The following is a 16551-nucleotide window of genomic DNA, read 5'->3' as shown; positions in this document are numbered from 1 at the left end:
TCCCATCTCCCCACTGCTCCGCTCCTCCCATCTCCCCACTGCTCCGCTCCTCCCATCTCCCCACTGCTCCTCCCTTCTCCCCACTGCTCCTCCCTTCTCCCCACTGCTCCGCTCCTCCCTTCTCCCCACTGCTCCGCTCCTCCCTTCTCCCCACTGCTCCGCTCCTCCCTTCTCCCCACTGCTCCGCTCCTCCCATCTTCCCACTGCTCCGCTCCTCCCATCTCCCCACTGCTCCGCTCCTCCCATCATCTCCCCACTGCTCCGCTTCTCCCATCATCTCCCCACTGCTCCGCTTCTCCCATCATCTCCCCACTGCTCCGCTTCTCCCATCATCTCCCCACTGCTCCGCTTCTCCCATCACCTCCCCACTGCTCCGCTTCTCCCATCATCTCCCCACTGCTCCGCTTCTCCCATCACCTCCCCACTGCTCCGCTTCTCCCATCATCTCCCCACTGCTTCGCTCCTCCCTTCTCCCCACTGCTCCTCCCCTCCCTTCTCCCCACTGCTCCGCTCCTCCCTTCTCCCCACTGCTCCGCTCCTCCCTTCTCCCCACTGCTCCGCTCCTCCCTTCTCCCCACTGCTCCACTCCTCCCTTCTCCCCACTGCTCCTCCCTCCTTCCTCCCTACTATTTCGCTCCTCCCTCACCACTATTTCGCTCCTCCCTCCTTCCTCACCACTATTTCGCTCCTCCCTTCTTCCTCCCCACTATTTCGCTCCTCCCTCCCTTCTTCCCACTGCTCCTTCTTTTCTCCACACAGTTCCTCCCTTCTTCCACACTGCTCCTCCCTTCTCCACCCCACTACTTCATAATAAGATGTAATGAGGTTTGAACCTCAGCGGCTGTAAACAGCTGTGCAGTGTTTAGAGGAGCAGAAGTACGAGCAGGGGCTGATGGGATTTCTGTGACTGGGTCAAAGACAGGAGAGCTCCTCACCCTCAGACCTACTCTCATTAATCACCAACAGCTCTGGTGAATAATTACAGTTCTCTCTCAAATACACACACACACACACACACACACACACACCAAGCTTAAATAAGATTTACAGAACCTCAGAGTACAGAGTTAAATAAATAATTGTCAAATATAAAATATTGTGTGTGTGTGGCGTGTGTGTGTGTGTGTGTCTGTGGAGTGAAATGTTACCTTAATGTTGACGCAGAACGGATGATAGCACTGACCACACTGAGAACAGGCCAGAAGTCTCCCCTCGGCACCCTGACCAAAACTCCCACACACCAAACACATATCCTACACACACACACACACACACACACACACACACACACACACACACACACACACACACACACACACAGAGAGAGAGAGAGAGAGAGAGAGAGAGAGAGAGAGAGAGTAAAAGAGAGAAGGAAAAAGGGAGAAAGGGAAGAAGTAAATATAAAAGAAATAGAATGAGGGAAAAAAGGGGGGGGGAGATAGCGATAGAGAGAAAGAGCGAGAGAGAGGAAAAAAAAGAGACTGTTTAATCACACTCCAAGAGGATAACCTCAAGGAAGGCGTGCGCACACACAAAAATGAACAAAAATGACAATAAGTACACAATGATAAAATAAACAATATACAATAAAACACACCACAGACACACACACACATCCACCGATACACACCCGCCAACCCACACCCACCAACACACACCGACATATATATATATATATATACACACACACTAACAAAAATTAACACAAATGACAATAAGTACACAATAGTAAAATAAACAATATAAAATAACACACTGCAGACACACACACCAACCAATACACACACCTATCCACTGATAAACACACTAACAAAAATTAAAAGAAATGACAATAACATGTACACAATGATCAAATAAACAATGTACAATAACATACAGACACCCACCCCAACACACACAACGCAGACACAGACACACACACACTGCAGACACACTAACAAAATTAAACACAAATAACAATAACAAACACAATAATAAAATAACACAGGCCGACACACCCACCTACACACACAGACATACTCACACACACACCCACACACACACCCACAGACACCCCAACACACACCTGTCTGAGTGTGAAGGTGTCAGAGCTGGAGAACATGACGACTGTATTGTGCATAGCGTTCTCCTCTTCTTCTTTCACCACATGAGGAGTCTCAAGAAAGTTCACCTACACACACACACACACACACACACACACACACAATAGTTTTCTAATTATTTCACTACAGTTAATATCTATAAACATTTTAATGTACATATCAACTATCTATCAACCTCTCTCTCTCTCTCTCTCTCTCTCCATACCCATCTCTCTTTCTGTCTCTTTCTATCTATCCATCTTCCTCCTCTCTATTAAGGTGTGTGTGTGTGTGTGTGTGTGTGTGTATGTGAGTGAGTGAGTGAGTGAGTGAGTGAGTGAGTGAGTGAGTGAGTGAGTGAGTGAGTGAGTGAGTGAGTGAGTGAGTGAGTGAGTGAGAGAGAGAGAGACATTAATAAAGAATGGAGGTGTGGAGGTGGTGAACATGGTCCTGGTGCCAGAATTAGAAACAGGACGACGATGATGATGATGGTGTAGAATGAAGAGTGCTGTAGGATTAATTTGTACCCCAGGGGTCACCAGAAGGCTGCTGTCCAGCTTTAGACGAGCTCGTCCTCTTCCCCCTCGACCTGACAGATTCGCTCCTCGAGGACGTCTCCGCCCAGGAAAACCTGATCCACGGCCCTGAGAGAGAGAGAGAGAGAGAGAGAGAGAGAGAGAGAGAGAGAGAGAGAGAGAGAGAGAGAGAGAGAGAAAGAGAGAGAAAGAGAGAGAGAGAGAGAGAGAGAGAGGTTAAAAAAACAATTCCTAATATGATTAACAAAAATGACAAGGGGTGTGTGTGTGTGTGTGTGTGTGTGTGTGTGTGTGTGTGTGTGTGTGTGTGTGTGTGTCCCCCAAAAATATATAAATAAATAAATATTTTATCAACACAATATATCCCTTACTTGGTTGCTTTCAACCCACTCCGCCCTAAACCAGGACACTTAATCCATTCATGTGTCCACTTCCATCCAGTCCTGTCCCACCCCATCCTGTCACATTCATGTGTCCACATCCATCCAGTCCTGTCCCACCCCATCCTGTCACACTCATGTGTCCACTTCCATCCTGTTCCCTCACATCCATCCAGTCCTGTCCCACCCCATCCTGTCCAGTCCCTTCCGTCCAGTTTCGTTATACAAGTTCTGACCCATCATATCTGTACTGATCAGTCATCCAAGTCCTGTCCCATCAGTTTAATCCCATTTTACCATTACATCTGTTCATCACCCAACAGAAAAGAAATGAGGAAAGTGTGTGTAAAGGTAAGCTCTTTAGTGGTGTGTGTGTGTGTGTGTGTGTGTGTGTGTGTGTGTGTGTGTGTGTGTGTGTGTGTGTGTGTGTGTGTGTGTGTGTGTGTGTGTGTGCGTGCGTGTCCATCAGAGTGGAACACGACTCTGGCCCTGGGTTCAGGTTACAGCGCTGTTCCTGGTCCCTGACCCACATCTGAACCAGTCACGCTTCTCTCTGGCATGAATCCTGCTTCCTCGTAGATAATTACACACTCAAGACAGGAAACTTCACATTCATTTCGAGAGACTGCTCAAGACAGACGAGGAGGAGGAGGAAGAGGTGGAGGAAGAGGTCAACCCTGACACCTGTACAGTCTGCAACTTGTTTCAGCTCAAATGAATTACGGAGTAAAAAACGCGAGACGTGCACCTCGTCCACTTGCAGGACAGCGAGATCTCTTTTACATCTCCAACCTCCACCGGATGAGACCTCTGGATATTGGTCTCATCCGATTTTCCTTAAATTCCAGAGACGCAGCACATATATTTAATATCGGTTTAAAACTGAAATAAATTCAGCGTGATTTAAATAACATCAGCGACATGAGAGCTGAGTCAAACCTCAGTGCGTAATCAGATCAGACATCGTATCACTATAACACAATTAAATCTGTACTTTCACTGTTCATCACATGGTTTTAGTATTATGTTTATTTTTTATTTAGAATTTCTTTTTTTTTTTTCTCCTGCTTGTTCCTATCTATTCTCCATTCTGGGTCTCTCGGAACGGTACGGTACGTGTACCATGTGGAAAACGCACGCAGCAGGGAATCATTTGGGAAAGGCGTGGCAGGGGACGTTATCACGCACACGCAGGAAGATAAGCGATCGGTGGTTCCTTCTCGTTTCTTTAATTGCACTTCCTCATTTCCTTTCCCTGCATCATTTCCCCGTGTCTGGACTCCTCCCTTAGAACAAGCCGAGGGGGGCTGAGGGAAATGCTGCTGAAGGTTTCTGTCTGCTGACACCTCCCCTATACATACCCCCCACCATACATACCCCCCATATACATACCCAACCTATACATACCCCCGCCATACATACGCAACCTATACATACCCCCACCATAGATACCCCCCATACATACCCAACCGATACATACCCCCGCCATACATACGCAACCTATACATACCCCCCATACATACCCAACCTATACATACCCCCATACAGACCCAACCTATACATACCCCCCTACATACCCAACCAATACATACCCAACCTATACATACCCCCCACCATAGATACCCCCCCATACATACCCAACTGATACATACCCCCGCCATATATACGCAACCTATACATACCCCCGCCATACATACCCAACCTATACATACCCCCACCATACATACCCAACCTATACATACCCCCACCATACATACCCAACCTATACATACCCCACATACATACCCAACCTATACATACCCCCCTACATACCCAACCAATACATACCCCCCACCATAGATACCCCCCCATACATACCCAAACGATACATACCCCCGCCATACATACGCAACCTATACATACCCCCCATACATACCCAACCTATACATACCCCCCATACATACCCAACCTATACATACCCCCCATACATACCCAACCTATACATACCCCCGCCATACATACCCAACCTATACATACCCCCGCCATACATACGCAACCTATACATACCCCCGCCATACATACCCAACCTATACATACCCCCGCCATACATACGCAACCTATACATACCCCCACCATACATACCCAACCTATACATACCCAGCCATACATACCCAACCTATACATACCCCCATTATACATAAACAACCTATACATACCCACCTATACATACCCCCACTATACAAAAACCACCACTCTATACACACATACCCCTTACACATCCCCCACATATACACACTATACACACATACCCCTGACACATACCCCCACACATACACATACCACTTACACATACCCCCACACATACACATACCACTTACACATACCCCCACACATACACACTATACACACATACCCCTTACACATACCCCCACACATACACTCTATACACACATAACCCTTTACACATACCCCCACACATACACTCTATACACACATACACACTATACACACATACCCCTTACACATACCCCCACACATATACTCTATACACACATACCCTTTACACATACACTCTATACACACATAACCCTTTACACATACCCCCACACATACACTCTATACACACATACACACTATACACACATACCCCTTACACATACCCCCACACATACACTCTATACACACATAACCCTTTACACATACCCCCACACATACACTCTATACACACTATACACACATACCCCTTACACATACCCCCACACATACACTCTATACACACATAACCCTTTACACATACCCCCACACATACACTCTATACACACATACACTCTATACACACATACCCCTTACACATCCCCCACATATACACACTATACACACATACCCCTGACACATACCCCCACACATACACATACCACTTACACATACCCCCACACATACACACTATACACACATACCCCTTACACATACCCCCACACATACACTCTATACACACATAACCCTTTACACATACCCCCACACATACACTATATACACACATACACACTATACACACATACCCCTTACACATACCCCCACACATACACTCTATACACACATAACCCTTTACACATACCCCCACACATACACTCTTACACACATACACACTATACACACATACCCCTTACACATACCCCCACAAATACACTCTATACACACATACCCTTTAAACATACCCCCACACATACACTCTATACACACATACCCTTTAAACATACCCCCACACATACACTCTATACACACATGCACTCTATACACACATACCCTTTACACATACCCCCACACATACACTCTATACACACATACCCCTGACACATACCCCCACACATACACATACCCCTTACACATACCCCCACACATACACCTTACACATACCCCCACACATACACTCTATACACACATACCCCTTACACATCCCCCACATATACACACATACCCCCACACATACATACTATACACACATACCCTTTACACATACCCCCACACATACACTCTATACACATATACACTCTATACACACATACCCTTTACACATACCCCCACACATACACTCTATACACATACATACACTCTATACGCACATACCCCACATATACACACTATACACACATACCCCTCACACATACCCCCACACATACGCCCACACATACCCCTTACACGTACGCCCACACATACCCCTTACACATACCCCCACACATACACACTATACACACATACCCCTTACACATACCCCCACACATACACTCTATACACACATACCCTTTACACATATCCCCACACATACACTCTATACACACATACACTCTATACACACATACCCCTTACACATCCCCCACATATACACACATACCCCCACACATACACATACCCCTTACATATACCCCCACACATACATACTATACACACATACCCTTTACACATACCCCCACACATACACTCTATACACATATAGACACTATACACACATACCCCTCTTACACATACCCCCACACATACACATACCCTTTACACATACCCCCACACATACACTCTATACACACATACACTCTATACACACATACCCCTTACACATACCCCCACACATACACTCTATACACACATACCCCTTTACACGTACCCCCACACATACACTCTATGCACACATACACTATGCACACATACACTCTATGCACACATACACTCTATGCACACATACACTCTATGCACACATACACTCTATGCACACATACACTCTATGCACACATACACTCTATGCACACATACACTCTATACACACATACACTCTATACACACATACACTCTATACACACATACACTCTATACACACATACACTCTATACACATACACATACCCTTTACACATACCCCCACACATACACTCTATACACATATAGACACTATACACACATACCCCTTACACATACCCCCACACATACACATACCCCTTACACATACCCCCACACATACACTCTATACACACATACCCCTTACACATACCCCCACACATACACTCTATACACACATACCCTTTACACATACCCCCACACATACACTCTATACACACATACACTCTATACACACATACACTCTATACACACATACCCTTTACACATACCCCCACACATACACTCTATACACATATAGACACTATACACACATACCCCTTACACATACCCCCACACATACACATACCCCTTACACATACCCCCACACATACACTCTATACACACATACCCCTTACACATACCCCCACACATACACTCTATACACACATACCCTTTACACATACCCCCACACATACACTCTATACACACATACACTCTATACACACATACACTCTATACACACATACCCTTTACACATACCCCCACACATACACTCTATACACACATACCCCCACACATACACTCTATACACACATACACTCTATACACACATACCCTACACATACACTCTATACACACATACCGTTTACACATACCCCCACACATACACTCTATACACACATACCCCTTACACATACACTCTATACACACATACCCTACACATACACTCTATACACACATACCGTTTACACATACCCCTTACACATACACTCTATACACACATACCCCTTACACATACACTCTATACACACATACCCCTTACACATACACTCTATACACACATACCCCTTACACATACACTCTATACACATATAGACACTATACCCACATACCCCTTACACATACATACACTCTATACATACACTCTATACACACATACACTCTATACACACATACCCTTTACACATACCCCCACACATACACTCTATACACACATACCCCCACACATACACTCTATACACACATACACTCTATACACACATACCCTACACATACACTCTATACACACATACCGTTTACACATACCCCCACACATACACTCTATACACACATACCCCTTACACATACACTCTATACACACATACCCCTTACACATACACTCTATACACACATACACTCTATACACACATACCCTACACATACACTCTATACACACATACCGTTTACACATACCCCCACACATACACTCTATACACACATACCCCTTACACATACACTCTATACACACATACCCCTTACACATACACTCTATACACACATACCCCTTACACATACACTCTATACACACATACACTCTATACACACATACCCTACACATACACTCTATACACACATACCGTTTACACATACCCCCACACATACACTCTATACACACATACCCCTTACACATACACTCTATACACATATAGACACTATACACACATACCCCTTACACATACACTCTATACACACATACCCCCACACATACACTCTATACACACATACACTCTATACACACATACCCTACACATACACTCTATACACACATACCGTTTACACATACCCCCACACATACACTCTATACACACATACCCCTTACACATACACTCTATACACACATACCCCTTACACATACACTCTATACACACATACCCCTTACACATACACTCTATACACACATACCCCTTACACATACACTCTATACACATATAGACACTATACACACATACCCCTTACACATACCCCCACACATACACATACCCCTTACACATACCCCCCACACATACACTCTATACACACAAACTCTATACACACATACCCCTTACACATACCCCCACACATACACTCTATACACACATACCCTTTACACATACCCCCACACATACACTCTATACACACATACACTCTATACACACATACACTCTATACACACATACACTCTATACACATACCCCACATATACACACTATACACACATACCCTTTACACATACCCCCACACATACACTCTATACACACATACCCCCACACATACACTCTATACACACATACCCCCACACATACACTCTATACACACATACCCCCACACATACACTCTATACACACATACACTCTATACACACATACACTCTATACACACATACACTCTATACACACATACCCTACACATACACTCTATACACACATACCGTTTACACATACCCCCACACATACACTCTATACACACATACCCCTTACACATACACTCTATACACACATACCCCTTACACATACACTCTATACACACATACCCCTTACACATACACTCTATACACACATAGACTCTATACACACATACCCCTTACACATACCCCCACACATACACTCTATACACACATACCCCTTACACATACACTCTATACACGCATCCCCCTTACACATACACTCTATACACACATACCCCTTACACATACACTCTATACACACATACACTCTATACACACATACACTCTATACACACATACACTCTATACACACATACACTCTATACACACATACACTCTATACACACATACACTCTATACACACATACCCCTTACACATACACTATACACACATACCCTCTATACACACATACCCCTTACACATACACTCTATACACACATACACTCTATACACACATACACTCTATACACACATACACTCTATACACACATACACTCTATACACACATACCCCTTACACATACCCCGCATATATCCGCCTATGCACACACACAGCATCTATGATTCCTTTCCAGTTCACACAACTTTTCTCCATGCTGATCACTAGTGGGCGTGCTCTATCTTTAGTTTCCCAATGCTAGTATGATATTCGCACAATACAAAACCTGTTCAGAAATCATACGTCTTTAGTCAAATTCAACAGAATGCGATTAAATCTATCAATAAAATAAAATGGAAGAAAGACAGGGACTTATCGTGAGTATCATAAAAAAAAAACATGAAACACACACGTCGTCCCAGACTCTGACTGTTAGCTTGAACATTGCGTCATTTGCATTAAAGTTAAAGTTGGGTCGCGTCGGTTAGCCTGCCTACTTTGCATCCATAAAAATCGCTTTGCCTGCCGTCTGGGAAAAAAACTGTCAGCTCTGAGGATACTCTGATTCACTCGCCAGAGACAAGTCATCAGTCATGATACATTGTGTAAATATATATATCTTTAAAAACATCGTATTTGGAAAACTAGCGACGATCCGCCCAACCACCACATATCCCTCGGGCTCTGCCCCCTGCCACAGCCCTCGATTTACCAGTCTGGCGGTCCACACGAGCTCGCCCTGCTGCAGCCGGTTCTTATAGGCGTCCGAGGCCTCGGAGTGCTCCGGAGACCAGGACGGGGAGCTCACGGCACTACGGCTGCTCCATCCAACCTGTGAGAGACGCCGGCACGGGGACCGGAATGAGAACCCGGCACGGGAACCAGGACGGGGGGGTGAGGGGGTGAGAAGGTGAACAGAAACGCACAGCCAAATGATAAATCCAGACAAAAAAAAAAGAAACGAGTAGGCATATGAAAAAACAGGCATATACAGGCATTACATAAAATAAATGCAAACGATGGGAGTTAGGAGCTTGGGAAAAATCTGATCACGTTATAAAATATGCAAATCAGTGACTCAAGGCAATTATGTTACTAAACCGATCCGGTGACATCTAAATATTCATACACATATATATAAACTATATGGACAAAATATCAAGCTGTTAGAGGAACCTCCACTTTTCTGGGCAGATGTTCCACTAGATTGTGTACTCATTCAGCCAGTTAGTAAAGTCAAGTAGTGACGTAGGTGAGGTGAGCAGCCCTGGGGTGGGCTCAGAGTTCACATTCATTCCAATAGGTTTAAGATTTAGAGCTCTGTACAGGAGATCTTCCACATCTCTGAACCCCTGATAAGCACATTTCCATGTGCAGGGGGTCATTGTCCTGCTGGAGCAGGTTTGCATCTCCTAGTTCAAGTGAACGGAACATTTTAATGCTACCAAATGCATCCAAAGACAATTGTGTGCCTTAAACTTTACAAGAGAAGAAGAAGCACACATGGCTGGAAAAGCAGGGTGTCCAAAAACTTTTGAGTCTATGTATGTATGTACAAATGTCTTTTTAATGAGTAAAGAAATTAATTTACATACATTGATCACATTTGATCATTTGTGATAAAATGACCTAATTGTAAGAGTAGGTGTGAACCTCTGAGGAGAACAAATCGAGGAACATCTAGACATTAACCCCAGGGTCGGACGTGTGGGATCGTCCTGCGTACTGAAGCGTAACTGTAATTTTGTCCCCAGAGTGAAACCCTACATCGGGCTGAGTCACTGTTTCCAGACGTGGCGAGCTGACAGCAGGCCGGCGAAGCAAAATCCGCTCGACGCCACACTCCTCGTTATCGAGTGTCGGCCCGTCTCCATGGCAGCACCGGCATCTATTTACGTGTTTGCCAAACAGGCGTGATTGTGTCAGCGTGACAGCGCCGTTATGAGCGTGACGGGATTTTGGCATAGCGCCGTATGGGAAGTTCTTTTTTAGTTCGTTAACGAGACGATCGGGGCACGGCTGGGTAATTATACTCACTAACAATCAGCACTGGGGGTGGGGGGTGGGGGGCTGTGTTAGGGTGGAGTGTAAAAATGATTTGAGCTTTTACAGAATAAATAAGTAAATACCAGGACGACTAAACGTCTCAATTGTTTGTTTTTTTGAGGTACAGATTTGTCCCAAGCTGGCAATTTAATACAGAAACATGACACACGCTTGTGTTTACACATAATGCAATGTAAAAGGGGTTAAACTGTGCAAATAAAGAAAAAATAAAAACATAAAATCCATATGTATGCCATGGACTCATCCAAGTTGAGGTGGGACAGGGATTAGTAAGAACACAAAACTCACATTCTGGTTTAATATTAATGCACCAGGCAACACATGTAATATACATTAGTCAGTGTAAAAAGAAAAGTAAGAAAAAAAAGAAGGAGAGAGAAAAAGAAGGAGTGATGAAAGAGTGCTGAATTGCTGAATAACGGACATGCAAAGCAGAACAGGGCGGGGGTTTCGCTCTCATCATCAACCGTCTCGCTTTTTACGTTTAAAAACTCCTACCTGGCTCTTAGGCATGAGAATTAAATGCTTTTTATACCTGTCTCAGTACTGAAAACAGAGAGGTGGAGCAAGGGATAGAGCCTGTGTTCTTTACATCCTTTTCATCGAGTCATTCAGCACATACCATATACATGTCGGTACTAAAAATAGGGTAAAATGCCATTTAGCACTGGAAAAGTCACATCACTGATCATAATCACTTACAATTAACAAAACTAATTATATGTGGTGCATTTCGACTCAGATTCTGCCCAAAAACCAGCATGTTTTAGTGTAAAGTAGAGAAAAATATCACCACATCACAATGAGTTCATGGTTTCCATAAGCTGCTGCTTGAACCTCTAAGTCGGATTAATCTGAGGCACCTGAGTGCGATTACCAGTTTGAACAAAGTTGTTCTCACTGACAGCCACCTAAAGCGAGAACAACCGGTACACCCCAAACTAATGCGAGAACAACCGGTACACCCCCAAACTAAAGCGAGAACAACCGGTAAACCCCTAACTAATGCGAGAACAACCGGTACACCCCCACCTAAAGCGAGAACAACCGGTACACCCCCAACTAATGCGAGAACAACCGGTACACCCCCAACTAAAGCGAGAACAACCGGTACACCCCCACCTAAAATGACAACTACCGCTACACCCCCACCTAAAGCGAGAACAACCGGTACACCCCCACCTAAAACGACAACTACCGCTACACCCCCACCTAATGCGAGAACAAACGGCACCCCCCTAACTAAAGCGACAACAACCACTACCCGGTACACCCCCATCTAAAATAAACCACGGTCCAGCCAGATCGCTTGCAGGGTGGTAAATATTACTGACTGTAGAAAATCAATATAGCCTTTTATGTCTATTACAATTTTAGAACAAATCATGTTTGTGGCAACATCATTTCAAAGTAACATCCAGAAACACCTGGAAAAGAGGTCTTTAGGGGAACAAAAGAAACGCATTTGTGGTGTTTTTGGGAAATCGCAAAAACCTGCTGGTCTGAGATTTTGGGTCAAATAAAAGGCAATTAAATTCTACATAATTGAAATTTATTTGTTGAGTGCACTGACACTGTCCCAAAGCAACTTCATGGAAATAAGTAGGTTATAAAATCTTAATTCATACATCCTGCCTATAAGTTTGTCCCTAATGATTGCGCCAGTGGCGACAGTGGCAGGAAAAAAGTCCCTGAAATGGTACGGTATAAGGAACCAGACATAGAACATAGAATGTCTTTTTTTTTTTTTTTTTTTTAAACAAAAGGTTTAAGCATTGGTATAGTTCCCTGTGTGATAAGAAATGGTTAAGGCATTGTACACTGGACCGGAATGTCACAGGTTTAAATCCCAGCACCACCAATGTTGGGCTGCCAATGTTGGGCCCTTGGGCAAGGCCCTTATCGCTCAACTGCTTAGACGGACAGGGCATCTGACAAATGGCAAAAATGTAAATGATCAAAACAATAACCATTACAGAGTATTAAATACAACAAAAACTTGCCATATGACTGAATTGGGAGCTCATCACATTACACAGCTTTTTCATGAAGTCAAAGTTAAAGCAGGGTTTCTGCAGGTTTCAACAAATTACATTAAAGACTTTTTAAGACCATCAAGAATGAAATTTTAGGCCTATATCACAACATTAAAAAACAAATATGTTGTTAGCAACTGGCCTAAACCGAGCCCTAAATAAATTTTTTTCAACTTTCGCGAAAATTGCATTTCCCCATCGCTGAAAAATAAAAGCTATTTTACGCCTGTGGTATATTTCGAGAGACATTCACGTGAATAACAAAGCTGATTGGCTGTTGCATGTAGGTCGCTTTTGTAGTACTAATTAAATTAAATTTGGACTAAAGAAAGAAAGCACAACACCTGAGAAACTAACAAACAAAACCATTCTAAAGGAGTATTTCGATAAGTATTAGAGGGAGGGTTACATGGACATCGGAAAATTAAGACCTGTTTAAAATTATTTAAAACGTAGAACAGCGAATTTAAGACTTTTTAAAGCTAAAATTTAGATTCAAATTTTTTTTTAATTTTAGAGTTTAAAAGACCCTGCAGAAACCATGCAAAGCCCCAAAAGCAAACTAGTCCGAGAATCTGGTACAAATCGACTAATTAACATTCAAAACTATAAGCAGGTGAGAACGCATTTAATAACTAGGGGCTTTAAAAAAGGTAGATGACGCAAGCAGCGTGCAATAAAATCCGAATTTGTCTCCAAAACAAACTTAAGGCTTCTCTGGACATTACAAAGGAAGTCAGTGGGGGAAAGAATCTCATCTGCACAACAAAACATCTCGAGGCACTCGCATAACCCCTAAGCCCAACAAGCACACACTCATAAGAACAGTGCACGTAGCCACAAACACACATACACACACACCCCCAAACCGGAAATCCCAGTCAGACCCCACAAGAAGTGACCACCCTTCAAAATCTCGCAAGACTGGGAAGGAGCATCCTCCAGAGAAAAGCTGAGAGGGGGAAGTAGGGAGGGATCCACCGTGCTTTTTATTAAGGACTCGATCAAATAAATTAAAAGAGTTGAATAAAACACCTGAAAACGACAACTTCGACGTCAAATCTTCTCAAAAAATCAAGCGTGGGGGAGCCGCGAGGTTGCCAGGTCTCATTTTAAAATTTCTAATGGCTTGGCCAGTCCTAAAAAAAAATAGGAGCACTCAGCATCCTCCCTGTTTCAGGGGGTGGAAATGGGTTTGTGTCGTGCTTTCCAGCTCGATGAACAGTGATCCGAATTATACACTACCAAAAAAGACTTCTTTATTTTGCCTGAGCATCAAACCCATGGTAGCGGTGCCAATTCCCATCCCCCTACTCTGAGTGGTTATTCAGAGTAATGCACTCCAGAGTAAAGGAGTGGGGATAAGGGGAGGAGTACGGGGTGGCAGGACGGGGGCATGGGGTGCCTTCGAGAACGAGAGCTAAGGACGGAAAGTGAGAGAAGGAGAAGCAGAGAAGAAAGCACAAAAAAACAGCTGAAGCCTTTTAATTAATATACCCTCCACACTGGTACTAATCATTGCGACTGTGCAAAAGGACTAATTAATGCACAGCTGCAATGCTGAATCAGAGACAAAAAAAAATTACAGACTGAGGATTTCAGTTAGACTTACCTGCTTAGCTCGTGGCCTTCCTGGAGAAAACTTCCTCTTAGAAATGGCTGGCTTTCCCATACCAATCTTTGGGGTGAGGTGGAAGAATGCAGCTGGGGGCACTCCAGGGCTGTACCCGGGCGTATTCTGGCCATGCGAGGGTGTCTCTCTGGGTGACGCCTCTGTAGAAAAGGGTGACTGGCAAAGCTTGATTGAGCCATCTGGAGAAAAAGCTGGGGAGCGTTTAAGGCTTGGTACCTTGTCCTCCATGGCAGGAGAGCTGAACCCTGAGAAGCTTAGCTCACTTCCAGGAGTGGTATCCATGGTATCCAGGGTTGGACTGCTCTCTGTACCCTGGAGAACACTCGCCTCCTCGGGCAAAACCGGCTCAAATGAGACCTCCTCATCTTCTTCTTCCTCCTCCTTTGCCTCCCGCGGTTGCAACATCTTTGGAAGCTCTGGCTCCTTCTCCAGTCCCCTTACAATGTCCTCGGCTAAACCCGTATCTTGACCTTTTTTCTCGACTGACTCCCCTGGAACTGGAGCACCCAAATTCATAAGCTCCTCCACGACTGGTGGTGAGGAAGGCTCAGGATGGGTTTCTTTGGTAGGTGAAGTGAGTAGGACTTTCGGAGCATCCGCCATATTTGGTTCCACCTCAGTGTGCTCAGGCTCGGGAATGATCTCTTGCTCCTTCTCCGTGTCCATCGGCGTGATGGCGCCGCTCGAGTTCTCTTCATCTGGGTCCACAACAGCGGCACAGCACTGGGAAGCAAGCGGAGGCGCTAAAGTAGACGAGCCCTCGGTCAAAGTAACAGTCACCTGGATCTCCTGAGCAGGTTCTACAGCTAGAAAGGGGGGAGAGCAAATCATTTTATTTAAAATACATTCTTGAT

The 16551-nt window shown here is 44.3% G+C and overlaps 1 protein-coding gene across 16 annotated transcripts in view; it reads right to left on the bottom strand.

Moving 5' to 3' along the window:
• Nucleotides 1–16551, bottom strand: part of kmt2ca (lysine (K)-specific methyltransferase 2Ca) — a 191174-nt gene that overhangs the window by 79987 nt on the left and 94636 nt on the right. For 12 of the 16 annotated variants that reach the window (XM_083543047.1, XM_083543040.1, XM_083543041.1 and 9 more), the window contains exons 14-18: nucleotides 15677–16503; nucleotides 10674–10793; nucleotides 2609–2725; nucleotides 2066–2170; nucleotides 1149–1253 (exon numbers count right to left, since the gene is read on the bottom strand). In XM_083543047.1, coding sequence (XP_083399173.1) covers nucleotides 1149–1253; nucleotides 2066–2170; nucleotides 2609–2725; nucleotides 10674–10793; nucleotides 15677–16503 — 1274 coding nt within the window. The remainder of the gene's footprint in view (nucleotides 1–1148; nucleotides 1254–2065; nucleotides 2171–2608; nucleotides 2726–10673; nucleotides 10794–15676; nucleotides 16504–16551) is intronic. The other 4 variants (XM_083543051.1, XM_083543043.1, XM_083543052.1 and 1 more) reach the window with 1 other exon arrangement.

This window comes from Silurus aristotelis, assembly GCF_946808225.1.
Source record: "Silurus aristotelis genome assembly, chromosome: 1".
In the NCBI taxonomy this organism is placed as follows: domain Eukaryota; kingdom Metazoa; phylum Chordata; class Actinopteri; order Siluriformes; family Siluridae; genus Silurus; species Silurus aristotelis.
This window is presented reverse-complemented; position numbering and strand designations above follow the sequence as displayed.